At 46.5% G+C, this 24,885-nt stretch overlaps 2 protein-coding genes across 2 annotated transcripts; one reads left to right on the forward strand and one right to left on the reverse strand.

The window, feature by feature from the left end:
• Positions 1–1,982: 1,982 nt before the first annotated feature.
• Positions 1,983–5,421, forward strand: AVPI1 (arginine vasopressin induced 1). Its single transcript, XM_054982226.1, has 3 exons — positions 1,983–2,193; positions 3,831–4,191; positions 4,988–5,421. The coding sequence occupies exons 2-3, from the start codon at positions 3,869–3,871 to the stop codon at positions 5,142–5,144; spliced, it is 480 nt and encodes a 159-aa protein (XP_054838201.1). The 5' UTR covers positions 1,983–2,193; positions 3,831–3,868; the 3' UTR covers positions 5,145–5,421.
• Positions 5,422–6,610: 1,189 nt separating this feature from the next.
• PI4K2A (phosphatidylinositol 4-kinase type 2 alpha) lies at positions 6,611–20,972 on the reverse strand. The gene is made up of 9 exons (XM_054982221.1): positions 20,444–20,972; positions 13,065–13,265; positions 12,000–12,131; positions 11,755–11,908; positions 10,191–10,252; positions 8,951–9,050; positions 8,614–8,747; positions 8,398–8,457; positions 6,611–8,265 (listed from the first exon to the last, which is right to left on the reverse strand). The coding sequence occupies exons 1-9, from the start codon at positions 20,891–20,893 to the stop codon at positions 8,104–8,106; spliced, it is 1,455 nt and encodes a 484-aa protein (XP_054838196.1). The 5' UTR covers positions 20,894–20,972; the 3' UTR covers positions 6,611–8,103.
• Between the last annotated feature and the right edge of the window lie 3,913 nt (positions 20,973–24,885).

Raw genomic sequence — 24,885 nt, forward strand, 5'->3', positions numbered from 1 at the left:
TCCCATGAGCCACGATTCTGACTTAAATCAGGCCTGCATATGCCCGAGATTAAATTCCCAGCACAGAACTTCAGGGCATGTCTGTCAAAAGGACTTTCAAACATGTGATAAGGGTGTCTGTCACACTTTTATTTTATGTCCAGAACTCTTGGCTTTCATGACATCCTACAAGCAGGGGATTCTGCATGTGCCGCCATAGGACCATAGCACACATTCCTGTGGTGGAGTAGAAAAGATTAGTATACAACATTTACACTGTGTCCATGAAAATCGTATTTTATCACAATATGTTTTGAAGTTGCTGCATGTTGTAGCTTGCAAGCACATAGAACTGTGTTAACACCGGCAACATTTTTTACATAAGACAACATGCATACCCGTACAGGAAAAATATCATGTATGAACAAGCAAATAACTCTTACAAGCAGACAACAATTTTGTTAGTAGCTGAAAATGGTTTGTGTTAGGTAAGGATTGCTTTGAAATGGGTATATCAGAGAAAGACTAAAGTTGATGGAATGGACCAGGCGCAAACCACTATTTAGTGGCATTACATTCTACATGCTACACTTCAAGTATGCTGTCAAGTCACAGGGTGATGCCACTGCCCAGCTACAAAATCATAACTGCAAAACGCCCTGAACTCCCAAATTAGGGTGGGGAAGAGGGAAAAACAAACTACATTTGGCTAAATCTCCAGAAAAGCAATTGCAGAATGTGAACTAAGGTGTGTGTGTGTGGGCGGTAATTTCCTCCCATCAGTACGCTCCCCCTTAATGAAGTTAATGAAAATGATGAGTTACATGCAGTTTGGCCATTACTGTGGAGCAGCCTTGGGACTGTGTCTTTTAAAGGAAAGATGTAAAATTAAAGTAAATAGCATTGGACTCTGAATGCCAAATTATGTCCCTTTTGTGCATCTTCTTGAGTCTCAAGGAGGGACAAATCGAGTCCAGTGACATCCTTCCGTGTACTTACCTTTCCCAGAGAACACAACAGCAGGCCTTTAGCTGAAGATTCTACCTAATTTCTGGGTTCCGAAAACTCAGGAGCAGGCTGGACATCTCCATCCTCCTTCCAAATTGGCCCTTTGCTCTTGTCTAGTTGTGACCACTTTGGGAGGTTCACTAGAAAGTTAATCAAGCATGCTCAGAATCCTTTGCTATGTTGCCAGAAAGACGTCAGGCTGGGTCACACCAGTAAGCGAGTCTAGAAGGCCAAGCTATGTGCATCTTCTTCCTAGAAAAGTTCCGTTTCAGGTAGGTAGCTGTGTTGGTCTTTAGGAGAACAACAGGATTTGAGTACAGTAGCATCGTAGAGACCAACAAAGATTTTCAGGTCTGACCTTTTGAGAGTCAAAGCTCCCTTCTTCAGATACAGAGAGGAGTGGAGATCCCTGAGCCTTAGGCCCTGGATCTGAAGTAGGGAGCTTTGACTGGAGAAAGCTCATACCCTGAAAATCTTGTTGGTCTCTGGGGTGCCACTAGACTCAGATCTAGCAGCAGATCTCACTTTCCCAAGACGCTAGCAGTGAGCCAGCGCTCTACGATCACCACACGTTTCCCCTCTGGTGAGTTTAAGCAGCGAAAGTACCTGCCATTCGTTAGGGCAGGGTTCGACACGTGTAATTACAGAACAAATATACAGAAGAGGCAAACAAGAAGGCGATGGTGGAGAGAGACTAGGGAAAGAAATCTCCCATGATCCCCTACACTGAAGAATTGATTTTGGCCTACAAAAACAGGCCAGGAACGTTAACGTTCTTCTGCCTGAAGACTGGCTCAGACCAAGGCGAGCCGAGAGCCTGAGGGCGGAGGCGACGAGTGACGCCGGCCCTGCCTTCACTCCTAGACAGAGGCGGAAACCAACAGCGCAGCTCCGCCCTTCGTTCTTCTCGGAGGCTAACGCCTTGTGACGTCAATAGTACAGCCTGCCACGCGTCCCCACCCTCCCTTCGCATGATTGGGTTGTCTGGGGAGTTCGGATTCAGATCGCAGGAGGAGCAGGAGAAGCTGATTGGCTGAGGGTGTTGTCTGCGCTGTTCAATGGAGGAAGGGGAGACTTCTCTGTAAGAGCCTGCGAACGACTGGAGTTGGCTTCGGAAGAGGCGAAAACGATCCACAGAACCCGCCGTGGCGGGGCTTCAAGACTCTTCGAGTGAGCCGCGGCCCCAAGCTCAGCAAACATCATCAGGTTTGTGGGCGCCTGATCCTGACTCCATCTGGGTCTAAGCAGCTTCTCTGCAAAGGGAGCAGCCTCAGCCCCTGATTTGAAAGGAGTCCGGAGTCCAGAGGGAAAACGAAAGCGGGGAGGGGGGGGTGGAGAGTGTATGGATCGGAAGGAGAGCAAGGGAATGATGGCTCCAGGACAGTCAGGGCAGCTGGCTCCTTCCCCGCCACCTCCCGTTATGTTCATATCCTGCCCTCCTTCCAAGGTCAAAACACCAATCCTGCGTCGTATATTAAACTAAGATCCCTTCACCCAAAATCACTCAGTGAACTACAGAGCAGGTCATGTGTTGGAAGCTGGCATTGCCATGACTGTTTACGAATTAAGCTCCGGGTGCGGCGTGCATAGAAGCGATATAATTTTAACCTGTCTACGACCTTGCCTGAAGTTGCCCAAAAGTTACAGGACAGTTTGAATTCGGTGCTCCGGTGCTTACTGCGTGGGTACTGGCACCTGGCATCCCAGGGCTGTGGCAGGGACAAATTGAGAAGAGGGCATATATGCTGGCCCTGACCTCCTTGGAGAAAGGGTAGGATTACATGAGTAAGCAATGCCCTCTCCCCAGAGCAAAGGAAAGTGGACAAACAGCATGGGGTTAACTTCCCATCCCCAGCACCACAGCCCAAATCCATAGCTGCAGCTGCCTTTTACTGCTAAATTACACGTTGACGATCTGTTCACAGCCCCCTCCCCCAAAGACTAAAAAATGGGAGCACACCTGTAAGCACAGACCAGACTGCGTATTTTGAGGGCCATTTTGGAATGGTCCAGTGAGCAGATGCAACCGTGGGATCTTGGGCAGCATGCACTGGCTTTACCCCTGTGGTTCCTGGCTAGACACTGAAGTAGCTAGCATGCTGGGACCATCCTGCAGCCTGCCAGACAAGAATCCATTCCAGGCTGGGAGGGTTGGAAGGGCTAGATTGTGTCGCCTAGTCTCCAGCCACCTCCTGTTCTCTGTTCTAGGGGCCATTAGGGCACCAGGCTCTTTTCAGGGCAATTACCGCTATGGCAATGTTGTCAAACACAAGGTGCCAGAACATGAAAAACTGGTGGGAGGACTATCCCAGTACCATGGCTGACAGCAGGAATGTGAGCATTTAGATGCCTCCACCACTGGCCCGCTTCCCAGTCCAGATGGAATCTGCTCCACTTTTAGCCTGGATCAGTTTTCCTGCAGCTTCTTCCTCTTGCTGCTTGAGCACACCTGTAACCTGCAAGCACAGACCAGACTGTCATTCATGTGGCACCAGATGACTTTTACAGTAGCAACTGGGTGACAGCAGAGCAGCTCAGTGATCTGTTCCAAGAGAATGCAGCATCTAGTGCCACAGGGGAACAGCAGAAAAGCTAGGGTCAACTGTAACTTTATGGCTGAATCCTGTTTCTTGAGGAGGAGGAGGAACCCAGGACCTGCTTGTTGTGGGGGAGAGGGGCAACTTGGTAGGCAGAAAACATGGGTGCCTCAAAGCCAGGTTATAGAAGGCTCCAGCTACAAAGAGATGCTAAGAAGGAAAAATGAGCAAGCAGCAGGAGAAAACAAAGGCTGCCAGGAACCATCTGTGCTACTGTTTCATCCTTTTCCTCATCTCTTCCCCTAGAATTACCTCCAGCCACAGAGTGGGGAGACTCCAACCTGATGGGCACTCCCGCCTCCGTTGCCTGTGACTCGCCCCCCCACCCTCAGCCACCCAAGTCTTGCACTCGCAAAAGAGCATCTGCCGACATCTTTCAGGGTGTGGGGCTGCTGCAGCTACACCATCTCTTCCACATCAGCGGGGATGCACAAGCAGAGGAGCGGGCCCAGCTGGTGTGGGAGCGTGCAGGGAAACAGTGTATTGGTCAGGCCTTGCGACAGCTGCACAGAAAGAGAAAACTCAGGTTACGGCCTCACCAGAAGTCCCCTTCAGAGTCAGGAAGTGGCACTGGATTCCTGGAGTTACAGCACTTCAGCCATTTACGGTATAGTTTTCAAGTTCCTTATCTTCCATGACGTTGCCAAAAGCGGCTGCTCCCTCATTTCTCTCCCCCTCACTAAACCAGTCTTCCCTCCATCCTGCTAATCATCCTCAGAATCATATCATACCTCTCTAACTTAATACCCCTTTAACCACTTTTTCTCAAACATATCCACAACCTCCTCCAGTCTACCAGTCAGAATATCTCTATTCATCAACAATTGCTGTTACCACTATTTTATGTCATTTGTACTGTGCAAAATGTCAATGGTATCGTGTTGGAATTGGTCACTTATTGGGCCGTACCTTAGAAATGCTCTGCTCAAACTATATTTGTAGTTTGGATTACCATGGTAGCACATACTGGAGCACAGGTTTTGCAGATGATGCACAAATACTGCATATCATTTAACGTCCCAACAATCTGCATTTTCTCTTTGACCAAACAAGGCTTCGAATTGCCAAGGCAGACTAGAAAGTGCTAGGGCCATGTATAGTCTTCAGAAGGCAATGCAGCAAAAATTGCCACTGAGAAAGAGGCAAGGCTTCAGCCGAATAAATGCATGAAAACTGGTAAATACACTTAATTGTCATACAGATCAGTTTAGTGAAGGATGTAACTTCTTCAAAGCATAGCTTTGCCCTGTTTGATATCAGCCCACACTTAAAACCGAGATGATCAAGAGGATTTTGAGGACAAAAAGCTCTGCCTATGAATGCCCTCCCCTTTGTGGACAGCTGGAATGGCATCTGTTTGCTGAGCTCCTTTAACTCCTAACAGTGCCTTTGCTTTTCTGCAGGATTGAAGACAGTACTACATCTCACACTGAGGACAATGGGCTCAACAGCAGCAAGATGCCAGATGTGGCTGGTCAAGCTAGACCGTGCCCTGCCTCCTGCTATAGGCAGAAAAGAAGGGGTATTGGAGCTGCAGGCTACCTGCACCAGCTCCACTAGTAAGCAACTGAACCCAACCCCTCTTATCAACACAGTTGTCAGTTAGTGGAAATGGGCCGAATGGGAACAGCCTGAGACGGAGGATGCCCAATGGCAACTATGCTACAACGCATGTCTTTAAAAGAAAGAATCCCTCCTGCTTAGGGGGAATCATGACCTCACCCTGAGGCCACCAACACTGTCTTAGCTGCAGAAGGGCACTGTCCTTGGCTCGACAGAGCTCAAACACTACGTTTACTGAATGCACTTGGCTGTATTTAATAAAGGCTTATATGTATTCCTTTTGCAAAGACTGGCTGTGAACGCACTGGGGAGAGACTGGAAGCCCAAAACCGGGCAGTGAGGTTCCTTGTAGGTTGGGTTTGTACTGAAAACACATAGCAGCCTTAGCCCAAAAATAATAGTGCCATTAGCATGAGGTCCATTCAGTGACCAGTTCAATACCTTCAGAAGCAGAACCTGCCCTCACAGGCTCTGCTATTCTGTCTTCAACATGGCAACTTCCCTTCAACATTTTTTGTACAATATGTAGTGTCTAGACCCATCTTTAAGATAGTTACAGTGCTCTGTCCCCGTATTTCTACAGGTCTATATTTAACATCCATGTGCCTGGATCTCCTTTGTAGTTATGGGCACAATGGGCAGAGTTCCTTTCTGAAGACTGCATTCAAATTACGTGGAACAACAACAACACCATTTCTTCCACTTTGCCCCCATAACAACTAGCTGTAAATTGCTGGGATTGCGCGTGGTCCAGGTGTTCTTTTAATTTGCTGGTCCTACCGACTTCAGGCAGGGCAATGCTGCTGCTAGTGTCACTGCCTAGAGTTGCTGCTTCAGATGCCACCACACTTCACAGTAGGAAATGAAGCTGCCAGTACTTACACTGCTTTACCTAGCCATCCATTCTTTTAAATTACTGAAGTCCGGGAGTATGACAGGGGAAAAGCAGGAAACAAGCAATACTAATTCATTCTAGAGAAGGACAGTATTTAAGAGCACCAGCCTATACTGCAAACAGTCTTGTCTGCACATGTCTAGTGCCAGAGAAAGATTTTTGCTGCAGTGGTAGGAACCTGGTTGAACTGTCTTAGCCAATTTCAGAGCAGGCTACCCTGGACATTGCTCCTGCTTTGGCTAACTTTTATGGGAGCAGAATGAGATTTCCAGCCAGGGCAATCTAAACCAATAACTAGTTTGACACACAGGGTTTACTGACATAGGAGCTGCGACAGGAACAGGAGGCAGTTTACATTCTAGTGTGTGCGCATAATATACCCAGCAACAAATGGGGGGCACATTCCACAGGAGGCTGTATGACAGGGTGCAGAATAAGAACTCAACCTGCATAGGAAGCATGTGGTGGTGAGTAGTGTAGTTAGAATCAGTGGTGACTAGCAGTTGGAAGGGGGATAATGGGGTCCCAAGGGATTGAGTTATTTTTAACTCAGATAACACGCACAGGAGACTGCTGCTGCAACTGCAGACCTCTTATGAAGATGCTTGCTTTGATTTAAATATTACATACATTTCTACAGTGCATAAGAATGATACATTTCAGTTCAGGTTGACAGAATGAAAAGTATCCCCTAGTGCAAAGTGCAGTAGCTTCAGCCTGGCACATGGGGCAGAGGGCAGGAAGTCTACACTCCAGCCAGGAACATCAGGAAAATGGCAGATCCCACCCACAGGGCACCAGCCCCTCCGCTCCAAAGGAGGAGGATGCTGGGCTCTTCTTGGCACAAGGCCTCTCCTAGCAGTCGTCTGGGGCCACAGCCGAGTTAGAAGACAGGATACTTATTTTGACAGTTTCCAAGGGGAAGTTTCTGTTGCCATGGATTTAACACAGTAGCCTATAGAAAAGCAGCATTCGTAGTATCATTCAGTTATACACCTGGCATAGTCTCAGGATGGTAGTGATCCCAACCTCAGATTATCTTCTTACTGGTCCTGGGGCAGAGCATCCTTGCCACGATTGTCAACGCTCAAACCTAGACGGGAAGATACTGTCTCTCCCCCACCCCACAGGAACTGAGAGAGCAGCCTCAGGCAACCAACTGATCTTTCTCTCATACCCCCCACTTGTCCCTACTTGTCTAAAGAGGAGAGCTAGCTATTAAAAGTACACTGGGGACTTCAATGGGTGGCTATGAAAGACTAGCTGACCCTCCCTCTCGCTCTGAGAGGAGCACACGAGAGTATGCAGGTGGAGTGAACTAGTTAAAACCAAATTAAAATCTGCCAAAGCCTTGACTCCCTGCAGGATGGAGGAAGGGAAGCACAACAGTGGCTGTCCCACCTGCAGCCTTTCTTACAGTAGCCCTGTGACCCACCCACCCCCAACATTTAGCAGTCATAAGAGGCTCTGCTCCAATCTCTGTCCCTCTCCCAAACCGGATTCCTCAAGCAGCTGCTAGCTATGCCCATATTCCATACAGATGGCTCCAAGAGAGTACTGATAACACTAACAGTAGGAGCAGATCTGTAGGACCAAGGACAGCAGAGCATGAAATAACGGTGGGTAGTGCCAGCCTTCTTGAGCAGGCTAAGCAAGAGGTCACACTAAGGAAGGACGGACTATCAAGGCTGGCAGTTGCACACAGAGCAATAGCACTTCCATCCAGCTAAGATACTCCCCATCTCTGACTTTCCCAGGCAAAGGACTTGAGTAGGGGGTACCTAGGAACCAAAGGATGCTGCATGCAGGCACCTGCTCAGAGATGCTGCCAAGCTCAGGTTGGGGAGGAGGTATGTCCATCCCACAGTGAGAAGGGAGTAGCAAGCAGTCCAATGAAGACCCACTTCCCCTCCTGCTGGGAATGTTCAGAGTCGAGACTGATGGGAGCTCCCACATACATCTCCCACTGGCTGCAGCACAGCTTTCTTGGTCTGGAGGGTTGATTGCCCACAGTTGAGCAGCACTCTCCCACAAGTTCCTCGATGAATGAGAGGGCAACAGCTACCACCAAGAAAAGAAGGGCTTGCGGCTTTGGAAGCTTTGTGTGTAGGACTCACTGGCCGAGCGCTGATGGGAGCGAGCCGTTTCTACGATGACAGGGGGCATCTGGACCAGATGAAGGGGGCTCTTCCCATCTTTCAAGGCCTGTGTCAAATTCAAGATCTGGAAAGAGAAAACAGGGTGCTAATAATCCATGATGCCTCAACTGCAAATATAGGCTTTAAGGCCTTGTGCAATAGAGGCCCACATCACCCAGGGTAGGTACCCTCCCTCCAGTAGGAGCTAATACCATACCTGGCCACGCATAACAGCAATCTGCTTGTGAAACTGGCCCCTGTCAAAACCAGGATCTTTCTACAAAAGGAAGAGCAGGAGAGAGACAAACCCAGTTAGGGTGGGTGCTGTACCCTCTCTTTGGGGAGGACTACATGTGGTATCAGCACAAAAGCGTGCTCATGGGCACGAGTAAGTAGAAACACACAAGTATTTAGCCCAGCAGCCTGTGCTTACCTTGAAAAGTTCATAGAGATCTTCTTCCAGATCCTTAACAAAATTAGGGTCAGAAATCTTTGGCAGGATCAAGTCCTTGATCTCCTGTGAGAAGGCCATCTTGGCCTGTGGCAGCCATGCCCAATAAAAAGGGTCTCCATGAAAGACAGAAAATAAAGTCAGAGACCCACATGCCAAACCAGTCACTAATGGTTAACATACTGTCTGAGATATGTCAGGCCTGTAAAAGATGTCAGGCCTATACCCTCAAGTTCTGAGCATTCCAAATAGCATTATTAGGCAGAGAGCCCAGTGTAATTCAGAAGCACTTTTAATGAACCCATTTGGAGGTACTTACAGGCTCGCCAAGAGTCTGGATGCTTGAGGGGGAAAGCCAGGCCATTGTCTATGGCAGCCAATTTAATGATTGGCTCCTTCACCACTACCCAATCCGAGTCCTGCAGAGAAACGGGGAAATAGTGAACCAGGGACAGATGCTGTGCCTAACAATCACTCTTAAGTAAGCTTGGAAGGTCTATCCTAGAACTACTCTCAAACTCAACACAATGAACATTGTCCACCCCACCAGGAGTTCTATCCTAGCTAGGACTACAATTCCTGTGCCTTTAATGAAAGCTTAATGGGATGTTATTTACCTTTATGTCATAAAAACTTCAGCTGCCCATGTCCATACAATATTCCTCTATTAAAGGGACAAGACATTTTTCTCGAAGCCTGTGGGCAACCTTAATCCTAGAGCTACTTCAAGCCTTCTCTTTTTGTAAAAACCAAAACGGAGTACAAGCACCATTTTCACACTACCAGGCATGGAGATAAGTGTCCTGTTCCTTTAACATAGGCGTAATATGTAGAAATGGGCAGTTGAAGTTTTTCATGATATGGAGGTAAGCATCCCATTAAGTTTCTATGAAAGGGACAGGACATTTTTTTTCTCTCCAGGCAGCAGGTAACCCTAATAGTAGGGATTGTACAGTGGAACGCACTCCGTATGGACCCAGAATCAAGTTTACATCTTTTAAGTTGCTAGGCAAAGACATTCTCCCAAGCACTTCAGATCACCTGCTTCTGGTTTCTGACTACCATGCATGTTTAATTATGCCTTTATTGTAGCTCTGCATATCTGGTGTCTTTCATTTTCAGTGCTTACTTCTCATGGCCCCTTCCTACATGCCCAGGGTAAGGCTGATTGCCACCTTGGGGTCAGGTAACAATTTGGCTAGGGATCTTGATGGTGTTTTGCCATCTTCTGGGCATGAAGTAAGAGTCACTGGGTGTGTGTGTGTGCGGGGGGAGGGGGGTATTTGTGAATTTCCTGCATTGTGTAGGCATAGATGACCCTATGATTCTATCTGCTTTATCGCTGGGCAGCTTTCCTTTTGTAGGCTCTTCTTTCAGTATATGTATTATTAGGTTGAGGTCATTTTTACAGGTTGGTGGTGTTTGAAAGATTTTAACTTGTTATTGTTATTTTAATTATGAGCTGCCTTGGTTACTAGCTTGTAGAGAGAGGTGAGATAAGTATTTTAAATAAACAGGTCCTAAGCGGTACAGCCAGGAGCTCTTCACCCCCCACTTACCCGCACACTTGTGCTATCCAGAGGGCAATCATACTTGATCAGCCAGTTGTCATTACCCCGGTCTGTGGGAGAATAGAAATGCACTGATGAAAGCCAGAGAAATACCCAGTCAGCCCCCTTATTAGATCATTGGGGTCAAGGGAATCATGCAACTGGAATGTGTGCCCTGGCAGGTTACAGAGGTTCTGCAATTTGTCTTCCCTCTCTAGCTAGGGGGAGGGGCCCAGTTCCCAGTTTGGTCATTGTAGCTTCTAGTTTGCTTTGCCATACATAACGGCATGTGACCTACAAGAGAATGCAACCAAAAAGGGGGTAGGGGTGGGGTGAGAAACCTACAACCAAACAATAAGCCCGAAGTTGAAGAACAGATAGGACAACATACATAATCCTAGTAGAACTATCATTCAATAAATACTCCTGATCTTTCATTTATATATGAAACAGGTTTTGTCTATGATTTTTAAAATTTAATTACTTTTTATTTTTAATTACTTTTGTCTGCACAATTTTTTAATTTGAATACATTCTTAGATGCAGAGGAGTGAGCCGTGTTAGTCTGCAGTAGCAAAATCAAAAAGAGTCCAGTAGCACCTTTAAGACTAACCAACTTTATTGTAGCATAAGCATTTGAGAATCACAGCTCTCTTCATCAGATGCATGGAGGGCAAGAAGAAACTGGTCAGATAATATAGGAGATTCTCGAAAGCTTATGCTACAATACATTCTTATTCATACATTTTGCGTATTTATTAAAGGACAATTGGTTTATTGGTTTAATGTATCCTACTGTTCCACTGAGCAAAATCTGAAGCCTTCCTCCAACTTAAGTGGTCTCAGGCTGGAGGAAGAATCAGGTAGCTTAAGTGCCAGTTTTTCTCATACAGAACACAAGGGCAAGACTCTGTCATTCTTCCTTCACACAAAGTCCAAGCTAGAGATCAAGCACCCTTCATTCAGAAAGTTGTACAGCCTTCATTCAAGAGTACCCGCCCAGACTCAGCAAGGACTCTGGAACATAATAACTACTTATGGATATGAATTTGGGGGAGGGGCAGAAGAGAAAGATCTGAATGGCTGCCCCTGAGGCTAATTAACCGCAACTGTACCTGAGGCACAAGGATTTGCTTTATGAGCCCATATGCCCCAAAGAGCTGATTATTTAGGAGTGTCGCCAGAAAGGCCAAGAGATTTATCAACTGGCACACCAAGGAATATATCTACCTTGTAGGGTTACATATAGGATGGAGGAGCAGAAGACACTCATCTTTCTACAATGAGAACACCTGAAGCTGCTTTATACTGAATCAGTCCATTGATCCATTATAGTTCGTATTGTCTACTTTTGACTCATAGCAGCTCTCCAGAGTCTCAGATGTTTAATAGCACCTGCTACCTTTTCTAACTGGAGATGCTGGGGGCTAGAACTGGGACCTTCTCCATGCAAAGCAGATGCTCTGTCACTGAGCCACAGCCTCTCCCTGTGTTTTCAACACTGCTCTCCTGCTCTCCTCCTTCATAGTTAGTGCCCCCAACCAAAGGGCCAGGAACTAACAACTAAACATACCAGTATTGCGAATTATGTAGTCCAGCACCACCAGCCTCTCAAACTGCAGCAACAGTTGGCGGTTAGTATTCTCTGGGAGTGGCTCGGCCTCAAAGCGCCGCAACCAGTAATCTGCATCTTTGTAGCCCTCCACAAACAGTTGGAAAGAGCCCACCTGAGAGTACAGAAGCAAGTGGGTTATAGGGGAACAAGGACTGCCACTCTGGCATTAACACCCTATCCCTGATATTTTAAATGTCTCCCACCTTTGGAGGGAGGCCAATTCGGTGAAACCTCTGTCCTACTTTTGGCACTTTCTCCAGAGCCAGGCGTTTGCCCCGGGACTTCACGCGATCAATGGCGCTGTAGTTGAATGTTTCACTGGCTAAGTATACTACCTGTAAGCATAGAGAAGCACAATTTGTAAGCCATTCACAACTAATGCATGCATATATAAGTCTACTGTCAAAACACAGGCATATCTGGAGCCCTTTGCCTTAAGTGCCATAGAGTCTGGTATTGAGAGTGGAATTTACATATGCTGAAAATCCAAATTGTGTTGAAGACAGGTGTTAATCCTGCTTCTGGCAGTTGTGTGAAAAGAAGCAGGCAGCATTTACAAAGACCTCTAGCATCCAAGGACTGGTTACATGCCCTTTTTTACCAGCTCTAATCATGTTCTCCACTTCTTACCTATACTACTACAAGTGGTTTCTATACAAAAGATTTTGCATAGAACTCAAAATTCAGACTTGAGACTAAACATTGAGCAAGGAAGTCTTAAGGTGGCACAAGAGCATGCCACAGTAATGTGCACAATGTGAAAGCCAATTTGGTGTAGTAGTTAAGAGCACAGGACTCTAATTTGGAGAACCAGGTTTGATTCCCTAGTCCTCCATTTGAAGCCAGCCGGGTGACTTTAGGTCAGTCACAGCTTCTAGGGGCTCTCTCAGCCCCACCCACCTCACAGAATGATTGTGGGCTTTAAGTTGTCCTGAAGGGCGGTATATAAATTGAATGTTGTTGTCTCTAAGCACAGAATTCAGATTTTTTTAAAAGATCCATGGTATAGTAATTCCTGATTTAACTCTGATTCTTAGTTGTGCACTCTTCTACTTCTAACCAAATGTCAGTGCCAGAAGACTTCCAAGGACTGAGAAATGCCAGTAGAACTAACAGGAGCCCATACAGGTTCAGAAACAGGGCTTGGAACTGGGTTTTAAGGCAGGATTCTAGTCTGGGAATGAGACACACTGGAGAGCACGTGTAGGAAAATAGCACCTACTCAGGCCTGCTTTCCCCTGTTAAACTCTCTTCTCTCTCTGGCTCACCTTTGTGCGGGGAACAATGTTCAGCTCCAGCTTCTGGTCAACAAGGCTAGCACCAGCCTCAGATAGATATCCCTGGTTGAGGACAAGGCAGTCCCGCCCAAAACAGCAAGGGCAGCACAATTTCTGCAGCCACTTGGTCCACTTCGGGTTCAGCTGCCCATAAGGTTCCTCATTTTTGGGTTTGAACACACCAATGATTTTCTTGGGGGAGGGAAAGACAAAAGCAAGAAATGGGTTAATAAGCCAGGCCAGCCAAGTATGAGTGTACGAGTACAAACCCTACCCTGCCAAAATACCAGCTCTTGACAAATAGATCAACATTGTGGAGGGAGAAGGGGTCAGAAGCCTTTTCTAACAGTGGCTATAATTTGGCAGGAACATTCCCTGTTACAATAAATGCATGCATCACAAGGGCCCAGGTACCTCTAAAAGCAGACCACCAATGCACAGAATGACTTCAGTTACACAGCAAACTTATTATTTATATATAGCGTGCCTTTCTCACTGTGATCCAAGGTGAATTACAAAAGTGCTAGTGAAAATACAATATAATTGACAGCTAGGACATTCACTGAACAAAGTACAATAATGAAGAATAGGACATTCAGAAAACAGACTAGGGAGTGGTAGAAGAAAAGTTTTAAACGATCATGAAGCCAAGCGCAGAGACGAAATCTATCTGAAACAAAGCATAACTAATTGTCATGGCATGTTTAGTGGTGCAGAAACTCCCTAGAAGGCAAATGTCTACATTAGCAGACAGTACCCAACAGCGTAGCAATTAGCCCCCATCTTTACCAAGGCATCTTTCTAAGCTGAGTTCTTAAAGGGAGGGCATAAAATGGCTGGCATCAGCAGCCATGTTCCCAAATTGCACTTCCTCAGTTGGGAGAGGTGTTAAGAAGTTTCACTAGCAATCAACACTTTCCACTTCTAAATTTGCTCTACTTCCTGAGTTCTCTCTCACTCTTCTCCCCCCCCCACACACACACACTGCAACCATCTCTTCAGCAAGTGAGCACACAGAAACCTTGCACATAGCTTCTTATGTGCAATTTGCTGGGTGCAAAAGGATCTGTTGAGCAAGAACAAAACCATCCCCACTCCACTAGAGTCAGACAACAGACAAGGCTGGCCAAAAGACCCCATATTTCCCACTTTATAAATTGGTACAACTGTTTTGGCAGCTGCAATGCAAAACATCTGCTGATAGAAGAAAATCAATCTAGCTCTGCTGCGGGGGGGGGGGGAATTCTCTCTTGCCCAGAAACTCTGTAGTCTGTCTAGGTGCCTTGTGCAGCAAACAGACACACATGCGGCCTGCCCCATAACCACTACCAATATCAAGCCTAGTCTGGGCTTCGCCCTCCTGTGCTGCAAGACTGCCTAATGGTGCCCTCTGCTTGATAGGTCTGGAAGTGCATGAACTTTCTGCAGCCAGGACAACTTGTATTGACACAATAGGTGCAGATTAGAGGCTTTCCTGCCTCATGCAGCCTAAGAATCCTGGCACCCTCAGGGAGAGCTGAATGAATGCAGTTAAGACATTTCTCAGTCATTTACATTACAACATGTGGACTTCCTAATCAGCATAACCTCAGAAGCCCTGGCATACATACAACCTCCTGCACAGATGTGCTCATATGACCCTCAATAGTAGCTCTGCCCAAAAGACAAATGCTTTTCGACCCCAGCCACTGTTGATTAGCACTCGGTTCTCTACCACTCCTCGAAGAGTTTCCTTCCTGCCTAATGCCCAGACCCCTGCAAAAGGGAGTCAGCTCTGTGTTATCTGCAAACTTGACTGGATTAAATGAACCACAGTCATTCCCACCATAACCTACCACACATTTGATGTCCTCTAATAATATGGGAGGTGTACCAATAACTTCATAAAGGAACCTTCTGAATCCTTTCCTGTGTCTAGAAAAATAATGTTCCCAAAGCTATTCAAGCCTGAGAATCACAGAATTTTGAGCAGAAGAGCAGTTGAAAAACTTCTTAAGAAAGGTGTGGACAGCTATCAGAAAAGGCCAAAACAGTGTCTTAATTTCTCCCAATAGTAGAACAATAAAATGTTCAGCAGATTGTTATCCATAATGCAATATGCTCGGGAATTTATGGAACAGTCATAACTTTTGCAAGGTTTCACAAGGACATTTGCTCAAGTCCCACACACAGGGATCTCCAGGAGTTCCTATGGCCTTAACCCTCTATTTTCTGTTGATCTGCTTGATCTTGATTTGAGGAAAAAACTGAGCAGTAACATAGAAATCGGTCCTTTGTACGGGGTTAGGAATGGCATGCTGGTCAACTGACTGCAAATATTCCATGAAGCTAAGAATTCCATTGTATAGAAAGCAACGTACTTTCTTATTATAGTGTTATTTGTTAGCACGACTGTCTTTAAACAGTAACTTGTTTTTAATAGTTGCTGCAATGTGGCTTTATTTTTGCTTTAATTTCACTTTTACAAAAATTAAACTGCAACCCTGGTGTTCCAGGATAAACGCCTAGGAACAAAACTATTCAGCATATTGCTCACACTTACAGTAACCTGCATAACATTGTTAAAGTTACCATCAAAATTTCACGGTTTCACAAGTTCAACTAATTTGCATTATAATCAGTATATATATCAAGCCTGCTTGTTCTAATAAAGTTAAAAATACCTGACCAATTTTTTTTAAAAAAATGATTGGCTATCCAACTGTATACTGGATGAAGCCTTAACAGATAATGAGAAACCTCATTATGAGAAAATCTGAGAATGCAAAAACTATAAAGGTGGAAAGACCTTGATATTAATATAAGGAGGGGACATCACTTCTCCAGTGTACTAATATAACTTAGATTCCTTCAACCATAGCACAAAGAATCCAACAACTGGCAGCAATACAGTGCTAGCAATGTCAATTATGAGAAAGCCAGAGCCAGCCAGGCATTAAGTAATAGCTAGAATGGCAAGCTAAGAAACCACTACAGCCTGCATATTCAACGGTTTCCATTTATAGCTCATTTAGGGCTTCATTCTTCAGGCTCAGGGAAAGACTGCCCTGCCTTTCTTTGCAGCAGTGACAAACAAGAAGCTGTCCAACTCCTACATCAGAATGACTCTAAACAGTACTATGCTCAGTCACAAGCCCAAGGGAGTGGGGAACCCCAGACAGGAAGTAATTTTTATTCTGATGCAGAGGAAGATTTATCCCTCCTTTTCATGCCACCTTCTATATATTTTTATTTAACAGAATTTATATCCTGCCTTTCTAACCTCATAAGGGCCACCAACCAGCCCTAGCCCCTCACTATGCAACACTTGCATGGGTCAATGTGACAGATTGCTTCATCCACACAAAAGTTTCCAGAGATTCTCACCAACTGGATAGGAAGAAAAAAAGATTGATAGTGGACTAGCAGCTCTCATCACTGCTTACCTAAAAGTATTGCGCTGCTTGTACTATAGCCTCCTCTCAGTCTGAGGCCACATTACTAGCAGATCCAGCATTCAGTACGGGCGAAGCTGCATAACGTGAGACAACTATGACTTCTACTGTGGAATCTGTTATTTTCTGCAAGACCCTGAACATCCGAGCTTTTGTTTTGTAAAAGAGCATTCTAGCCCTCATGATTACTCAACAAAACCATTGAAAATGCAGAAAAATTTCCGTCAAAGATTTGAAAATCAGAATGGGGATGCTTCTTCAGTTCGCACAAACCCAACTCCCCGCACCACAAAAACCCTCAACACATATTACTCCTTCCATTAAAGAAGGAATTGTAGTTGTCCATTCCTATGTTTGTGAATAGGTATGAAAATTCTGCATGCAAGCAAACATGCATGCAACAAGAATGCAAGCCACCATGTTTTATTCCTGTCAAAGAACAAATTGCATGGTAGCAGAATGGTGGTATTTTAGAATGGAATTCTAAAGCCACCAAGTACAATACAGAGTCATGGCGAAGTAAGAATTGAGAGGAAGAAATGGGAAGTGACTGCTACAATCAGTATCAGAGTTTCCGCAGAGGTTTATCCCTAAGCCTGGCCCTAACCTAGTACTGCAAGTTCAAGTTTCACCAATAATGGGTCAGATCTCACTCTTGAAAAGAAGAGATTTTTCAGGGACTCACTTAGATGGGATATAGTCTGGCAACCTACCAGGAGTTGTCCCTTGCACTGCCTGATGCCTTAGATTGTCAAGAAGAGAAATAGGCTGCCTGCCTTCTACCTGAAAGCTGGCTCAAAGCATTGCTAAGGAAAGGTCCATCAGCTATTCTTTTGAGCTGATCACCCCTTACCAAGTACCTACGCAAGATAACCTAAATTTAATGCACAGACCGCAGCAGGCAAAGAGGTCTTGTTTCCGTTAGCAGAAAGAATGCAGGGTCAATAGCACAGTTCACAACACTTCTGCAAAACAAACACCGGCCACTTCCCAGAAAGCTAGTTAAAGCCTCCCCCCCACACACACAACAGCTATCTGTCATTTCTGTGTACATGCAGACAAGGTCCAATTGTGGGCAATCACCCCAGAAGCTTTATCCTAACTGCAGAACACTAACCACAATTGCTCCTCTCTAGTCATGAAACAGCAAGATTGGAAGAAGTGATGCTGCATCAATCCATCTGCTTTCTGCATGGCTATGGCAGCAGTGCAAAGGTCAGCCTGATTCATCCCAGCAGCACTTCTCCTGAACCAACCAAAAAGGGAAGTGAATCCAGAGCTAGAACCAGAAAGGAAAATGAGACTGGCCTGTTAGAGCAAGAAATGACAAGGCATGTGGGTGAGACAATTTCATACAATTAACACTGGAGTCAGAGAAGCAGGAAGTTAATCTGGTTAGTTGTGGTGGGTCACAAGGAGAGGCATAAGACATATGCACAATCAGTCCTCAGACAGAATGCATGACACTTGCCTCTGCAATAAACCACTTGCAATTTGATTAGTTATTCAAGAAACCCCTTATTCACCAAGTATTATGAAGGGTCATAGAACCCAACACCAAATGGGATCCTGCAGGCAGAGGTTTAAGTACCATAAATCAAAGGCAAAAACAAAGGATCTAGGGCTGTAGTTTTCTTTATGAACAGTTTTGGGTGCACAAGGCATTAAAAAGCATCATGTAAACATGATAAATAAAAACAGCATGGACCAGAATCTGAGAACCAGGGGGCAAGGTAATTCAAGAGGTCACCTCCCCAAGGCATGTGCAAGCATGAATAAATGCATATCGCTCTTCCATAAATCAAACCTGCTTGTTGTTAGAACTTCTACAAACATGAATTCCAGATGTTTCCCTGGAGTACATGTTCTCCTACTTGGGAATGCCTATTGTTTAAGAGGTTTAACCCAACTGGACACATACAATTTAAGCCCATTTTCTCCCACTACATTCTTAACTCCAATATCTATGTAGCACCATTAACACAGATGGCAATTTACAGAGTACCAACAAAAATGTCCATGCCCAAATGGGCCTTACCATTTAAGATAGCCACAGAGCACTTACCTACTACTATGTATAAAACTTTTAATCGACTTTCTAAAAACCTGGGTTTCAAAAGGAAATAGACGCCAAACATCTAGATTACTAGACATCAATTGTCACTAATGGAAGCACACAAAAGTTCGTAGTATTGAGGGGTCTAAAAGTAGCCTGGGTCAATATCAGCAGGGCTAGCTTAAATTTTTCACAATGAAGGGCAAAGGTTAATTTGAAAACAATACTTTGCACCAGTCTCAAGCTTCTACACAGTAGACAGGCCTGGTTCTTTCTGCCTTCCCTTTCTAAATTAATCCCTTCACCAATCTGAGCTTTTGACAGCTTACATGAACAGTCTGAGACTTAAGGACAAAATCAGTTGAGCTTTAATTTAAAAATATATAGAAGTATATAGAAGTCAAAAGAGCATGTTAACACAGGAAGAGAGGTTGAGCAGCTGTTCTCACTGACCACTAGCCTCTTCCTCAGGGATTATTTGCCTTACAAACATACAGATCTTGCACTAGCAGATACACAAAGAACTTCTAGTGGGGATACTCTTGTTCACTTCTAATGTAATTACATCCAAGTTAGTCAGCTCTCTTGCACCGTATGTCAAATAAGCTCACAAACACTATTACAGCACATGCCCACTCAGAAATAAAGCCCATTATGTTCCTTGTTGTCTCTAAGTAAGTGTGTACAGGACTGCAGCTTTAGCTGGCCAAGATTTTGTTCAAATACACACTTGTTTAGCTATATCATAGGGCATCTGCTGTATAACTTGGAACTATCCCAGTGGTTACAAAGGGAACACTTTATGGGCAACCCATCTCTCATGTTTTCCACTAAGAGAATACTGCAGTACACTCTTGCATTTCAAAAGTTTACCAGGCTCTCTGAACCAGTAAGACACAATGGCCAGAGAGCCAGCAAGTCATTTAAAGACGCAAAATGAAGTCCAAGAAGTCAGAGTAAATTCCAGGGATGGGTGACAATCCACAGAAACTCTTCTGACTTCTCAGTTGAGGGGAGTCTAGCCATTCAGGGCAGCAATCAACATCAGACTGCCAAAAGCATGCCAGATTTAGGAATGAGTCAATCCATACCCTCCAGGTACACTCAGCTACCCAGAAGTACCTCAATACCTCTAACACTGTTGTATATAATAAAAATGCTCCTAATTTTATGCTAATGCCCCTAAGACTACACCTATCTCCAAAGACATCCAGACTTAACAACTAACAATATTTACTCCAGCATAAGCTACAGACTAACATAGGCACCCATCTGGAATTATGACATTCACAGAACCTTTCTGAATTCCAAAAGACAAATAATGCCATTAAACACTAATACAACCTTCTCACTGTTACTATTTTAGTTTTATGAAATGTGGACCATAATGTTGTTAACTTGCACCATTCATTATGACTCATTGTTGAGTTTGTCCTCTTTGAAAATAAGACCAACATCTGGCTGTTTCTGTCAGGTGAGGAGAATTGCATCTGATCAACAAATTACATTGTGAGTTTATCAGCAGCATATAAAACCATTCTGGCAATCCAGAAAGCAACCACGGGGAGGATCTAGCCCCAAACCTAAAGGCCAAGCTACCCTAGGCCACAACAGAAAGGTGCCCAGGAACTAAACGAGGGAGGAGGGATTGGCTCCACCTGATAATGGGCAGGGGAGGCTTGCCTTCTCCGCCCACGTGATACTCCCGATTGTTGCTCACGAACGCATTGCAAGCATGCACACTCCATCCCGACCCAGGGCAGAGCCGCCAACGGCAAAGTGAAAGTGCCCACCTCTCCGGCTACCCTTCCCACGCACCCACCTCTCCTCCTCCGCGCCCCCCGCACCCTGGACTGCGCTCCTGAGCCCGGACGCCTCACCCCTTGCGGGTCCTTGACGAAATAGCTGCCGCTAGAGCCTTGGTAGATGCGCTCGGGGTAGATGCCGCGCTCGCTCGCCAGCTCTGCCAATCGCACCACCTCAGCGAACTCCGGGTCATCGGGGAACTCGTTGCGGGGCTCCCGCTCCCCGCGGGCCACAGCAGCCCCCGGCCCGGACCCCGACCCAGCTGGAGCCTGAGCTTGGGCCGCCCCGCCGGCCCCCGCAGCTCCCCGCGCTCCGCGCTCTGCGCCCCCACCCCGATCCAGCAAGGGCTGGCGCTCGCGGTCGCGGCCGCCAGCCGGAGAGCCCGGCGGGGAGGGACAGGGACACGGTCCGGGGAGGATGCCGGGGGCGGCGGGGCAGGGCGGGGAGCGCACGGCACCCCCGGGCAGCCCGTACCCCGGGGCCGGGCCGCGCTCGGGAGACACCAGGGGGCTCGTCTCGTCCATGGACCGGGCCGAGACACCTCCGAAAGCCGGGCAGAGGAGCGCAGACACGGCCCCGCGCTCTCCGGCTTAGCGCTGGTCCAGCTCGGATCACCTGACACCGGCCCCGCGGCCACCGCCGTTTCCGCCAGAGCACTGCCGGCCAATCAGCGCGCGGCCACGCCCCCTGTTTACAGGGTGCCGGGAAGCTACGCCCACTAGAGAGCCCGGCGTCCACTCGCGAAGCTGGCCCCGCCCTCCCCAAAGTCCAGTCCCGTGCCCTCCCTGGCCACGCCTCTTCATTGTGTCGAGCTGAGCGCTCGCTCTGCGTAGCCGAAGAGTGGGTGCACATCAGTCATCCGGCCCTTGCGTTGCGAAAGGGTGCCTGCCGGTACGCTAAACGCCAGCCACCCACGACTCCGCAACGAAGCGCAGCCCCGCCCTACATACTGCATTACAGAAAGCCACGCTCCCCTCTTCAGGACCGCCTTTCCTATCAACTGAGAAGCGCATTTTTCCACAGAGTTGTCCCACCACTCCATTATAAAAATAGGGCTATGTGCTGAGTTGTCCTTCCTTTCGCTGTGTTGTCACCATGACTTTAGAACTCGCATACATGCGTTACGTTGCAAACCTATTTCTTCAACAGAGAGAGCAAAACAAATCCTGCCGTTCTGCACAGCGAAGCCCTCGCCAGATTGTTCCAGATGGATTACTCAGACCCTAGAAGAGCAGCTAAAAGTCTATATTACAGTCCCCTTTCAATGAACTTTCGAAAACAAGAAGAGCCTATATTACAGCAGATACATATCCGTTCAAGTATTATATTTTATCGCAACCCTTTCCACAATTCGTCTTCCTCTTATCTTACGGTTTAGTCGGAGGACTGCACAATAAATGTTATTGTATAATGCTATTGCTTCTTTGTGCTATGCCTATATTCAGTCTCATTTCTGAGAATTCCCTGTCCATTCTTTAAAGATATTAAGAGAGCATGCTTGGCTTAAAAAAAAAAAGTTTTACTGTTTTGATTTGTTTGCAGTAGTGCAGTCTTTTGTAATTACTGCTACCTGCTATAATCTGACTTGATTTTTCAAGAACTGAATGTTAGACTCCATTCTAGTTTTCTCTCAGTTGTGGTTTCCCAATCTGTTCTACCAAAGAAAGGAAGAAAAGAGGCTTAGCATTTGAAAAATCTGAAGTATTTAAAATAAAAACCTGTAAGAAGCAGGGATGGGGGGAGGGGTTTCCACTTTCCATTACTGGCTGGGCATATATTTTAAAAAAAAAACTATCAGTGCAATCCTGGGGGGCGGAGTGAAAGTGCTCTGGAAGCTGGCTAGAAATTACAATAGTGTATCTCACACTTATACCACTGTGACCCCCACCTATGATGGAGCAGCAACCTGATACCGCTCCTTCCAGATCCCCCACTAGCACTTGGCCACAGCAGCTGGGCGCAGGCAGAACTGGGGGGGTAATGTCCTGTGCTGGCAGGCTAGGGGGCTTTGCAGGGGGTGGGGGGGTGAGTCAGTCCACTCCCTAAGCCGTTCCAGGGGCTTAGCCCATAGGCACTCATTGTAAGGGAAAATTTGTCCCCTGTGCCCAGCCCCACCCAAGAGGCCTGGTGGAGCATAGGATGTTGACTGCTGCAGCAGCCAATCCACTCACACCCCTGTGGTGGCCGGGCCCCCTCTACAGCACCCAATCAGCCCCCAACCCACTCTATATAACCTCTGGCCAGGGCACCTGTGATCCCAAGCAAGTGGACAGATGCTCTGGGGACTTGAGCATGAGACAGGAGAGAGGGCACACTGTGGCGGGTCTAGAGTGCACAGAGGGAACTTTGCGAAAATCGGGGTGTGTCTATACTCACCCCTGGGAGGAGAGCTAAGTCCAGAATGTCTGACTAACAACTATCACCCAAGTTCCCTTACAGGTTACCCATCTTTTGAGTCCTCCTGGCTCAGGGAGAGGTGAGGGTGCACTGATAAGAAAGAGCAGGGGACTGCCCTGGCTTGCTTGTTTACACTGGCCTCCCCTTTCCCCTCATTGGCGCCCCCCCCCAGCTGGCCTCTGTGGTTGAGGCTCACTGGTGGGGGTGCCGCAGCCCCTGACATGAGCCAGTATAGTCCATGCCTGCCAAAGAGGAAGTCGCTCAGGGAGCCATATTCGATACAGCTGTTTTGGAAGGGGGGCTTCCAGTGGCCCATGTTGTGGCCCTATTCAGATTGCCCCAGCCAGGCTCACCACCTTGGGCAGAGGAGAGTGCAGCCATGGGTTGGTGTGACTGGGTGCTTGCTCTCGTAACTTCCCCGTGCTGGTGGGCGCACAACCCCTCGTTTGTCTTCCTCACAGGATCAGAGCTTCATGCAGTCACAGCAGCAGCAGAAAAGCCAGATGCAGTTGAGGAGCACTTCCTTGTGGGAGAGCCGTTCATCACCTAGCTGCCAGCAGCACCTGCAGTGGCAGAGCCACTGCTGCCACCTCCTGGGACGTGGAAACATACCCCCATTGGTGCAGCAGCCCTGGCTGTGGCTGGAGCAGGGCTGTGGCCATCGCCTTCCCTGCACATGTTTCATCTGGATGCTCAGGAGCATGGCTATCTCATTCCTCAGCAACCTCTCATGACTGGCTCTCTTGCCCAGCCCTTTGGATGGTGCCCCAGTCAGCCCATATATCAACTGACTCTAATAGCTCCGATTGAGGCATACACCAGCACCGTTGCCATCCCAGGTGAGTTGCCCAGCCATCCTCCTCTCTTTCAGCAGTGCAATAAACTCTGTGTTGGTTAACAACACTCTCCATGTGAGTCCACTTGCCCATGATTGGATGAGCCCCCCCCCCATGCTGTGGCCTCACTGTACTTTGCCAGGCTTAGCCACCAGCATAGCTCTCCCACAAAAGTCCTTAGGGAGGGAACAAGTGGAGCCACAGATATGCTGGCTCATGGGATTGGTGGGCCTCAGGATTGCGCTGAGAATGACATCTTTTATTGTACCAAACTAGGATACTGTACTCATGTGCAATAAGAGTTTTGCAGAACTTTTCAGGATAGTAGTCCAATGAAATATATCCTTTTACATGTTTTATATTTTCTAAAGTATTCGGGGACAACGGCTGCCATAATCTACCAAAGATATTAAAGGGATATAGGCAGAGCTATATCAAAATGAAATCTGTTCGTTTGCATATAAATAACTGCTAAAATAACACACTGACATCCATGAAAGAGCAGTATTTGCAATGGCTGCAAGATGAAGACTTGAACAGAAAATGCTGCCAATATAAAAAAGCGTATGCCACCCACATATGCCCCATATAAGGTTTGCCTCTCCCTCTGACACATTAAATATTGAATAGAAGATGAACAGTACAGAAGTCCGTGTTCTTTTGCTGAATTTATCATTATCGCTTTCTTCCCATAATGTACAGACAGATTCAGGTTTCCTGCAGTTTAATAGTGTGGCTTCTGTTAGTTCTAATTCTAAGTCAATGGAAAGTAGAAGATAATCAGTCTTTTATCTGCCACGGTGATGCTTGCCTAGCCTCTGTAATAAGATATCTCTGGCTTTCCAGTGGTAACGGATCTAATGCTGTAAGCAGCTGCCAGCAAGACTCCAGCCTAAGACCCCGTGCTGGCATCGGCAGGGGTGGATCCAGGGGCGTGGCCAAAGTTAGTTTCTTAAGCTGCTCCAGGAACTTGTGCTATGCCAACTTGTTGATAAGTTAATTTTGTTTCAGAAGGTCTTCATCTCTGTGTTTTGGCTTTATGCTTGTTTTCAAATTTTCGGCTAAAATATTCTCTTGTGTCTCTTTATTGAATGTTCTAACTGTGAATCATATCGTATTTTACTCAGTGAATGTCCTAACTGTTGATTGTATTCACTTGCACTGTGTAATCCGTCTTTTGTCTCAGTGAGAAAGGTGGACTATAAACAAACACACAACCTCATTGACATTTTGCGTTTTGTTCTTTTCTAAGAAAATCCAAAGATAAGAAATTTATGCACTGG

Source organism: Eublepharis macularius, chromosome 6, assembly GCF_028583425.1.
Source record: "Eublepharis macularius isolate TG4126 chromosome 6, MPM_Emac_v1.0, whole genome shotgun sequence".
NCBI classification, from domain to species: Eukaryota; Metazoa; Chordata; class Lepidosauria; order Squamata; family Eublepharidae; genus Eublepharis; species Eublepharis macularius.

What these genes read in the sequence shown, in the direction of transcription:
- AVPI1 (XM_054982226.1), top strand. Translation starts at nt 3,869, where the DNA reads ATGGGCACTCCCGCCTCCGTTGCCTGTGACTCGCCCCCCCACCCTCAG. An exon ending in CAGCACTTCAGCCATTTACG is followed by an intron (nt 4,192 to 4,987) that starts GTATAGTTTTCA and finishes GCTTTTCTGCAG; the next exon opens with GATTGAAGACAGTACTACAT.
- PI4K2A (XM_054982221.1), bottom strand. Translation starts at nt 20,893, where the DNA reads ATGGACGAGACGAGCCCCCTGGTGTCTCCCGAGCGCGGCCCGGCCCCG. An exon ending in CTACATAATTCGCAATACTG is followed by an intron (nt 10,253 to 11,754) that starts GTATGTTTAGTT and finishes ATTCTCCCACAG; the next exon opens with ACCGGGGTAATGACAACTGG. An exon ending in ATCTCTATGAACTTTTCAAG is followed by an intron (nt 8,458 to 8,613) that starts GTAAGCACAGGC and finishes TTCCTTTTGTAG; the next exon opens with AAAGATCCTGGTTTTGACAG.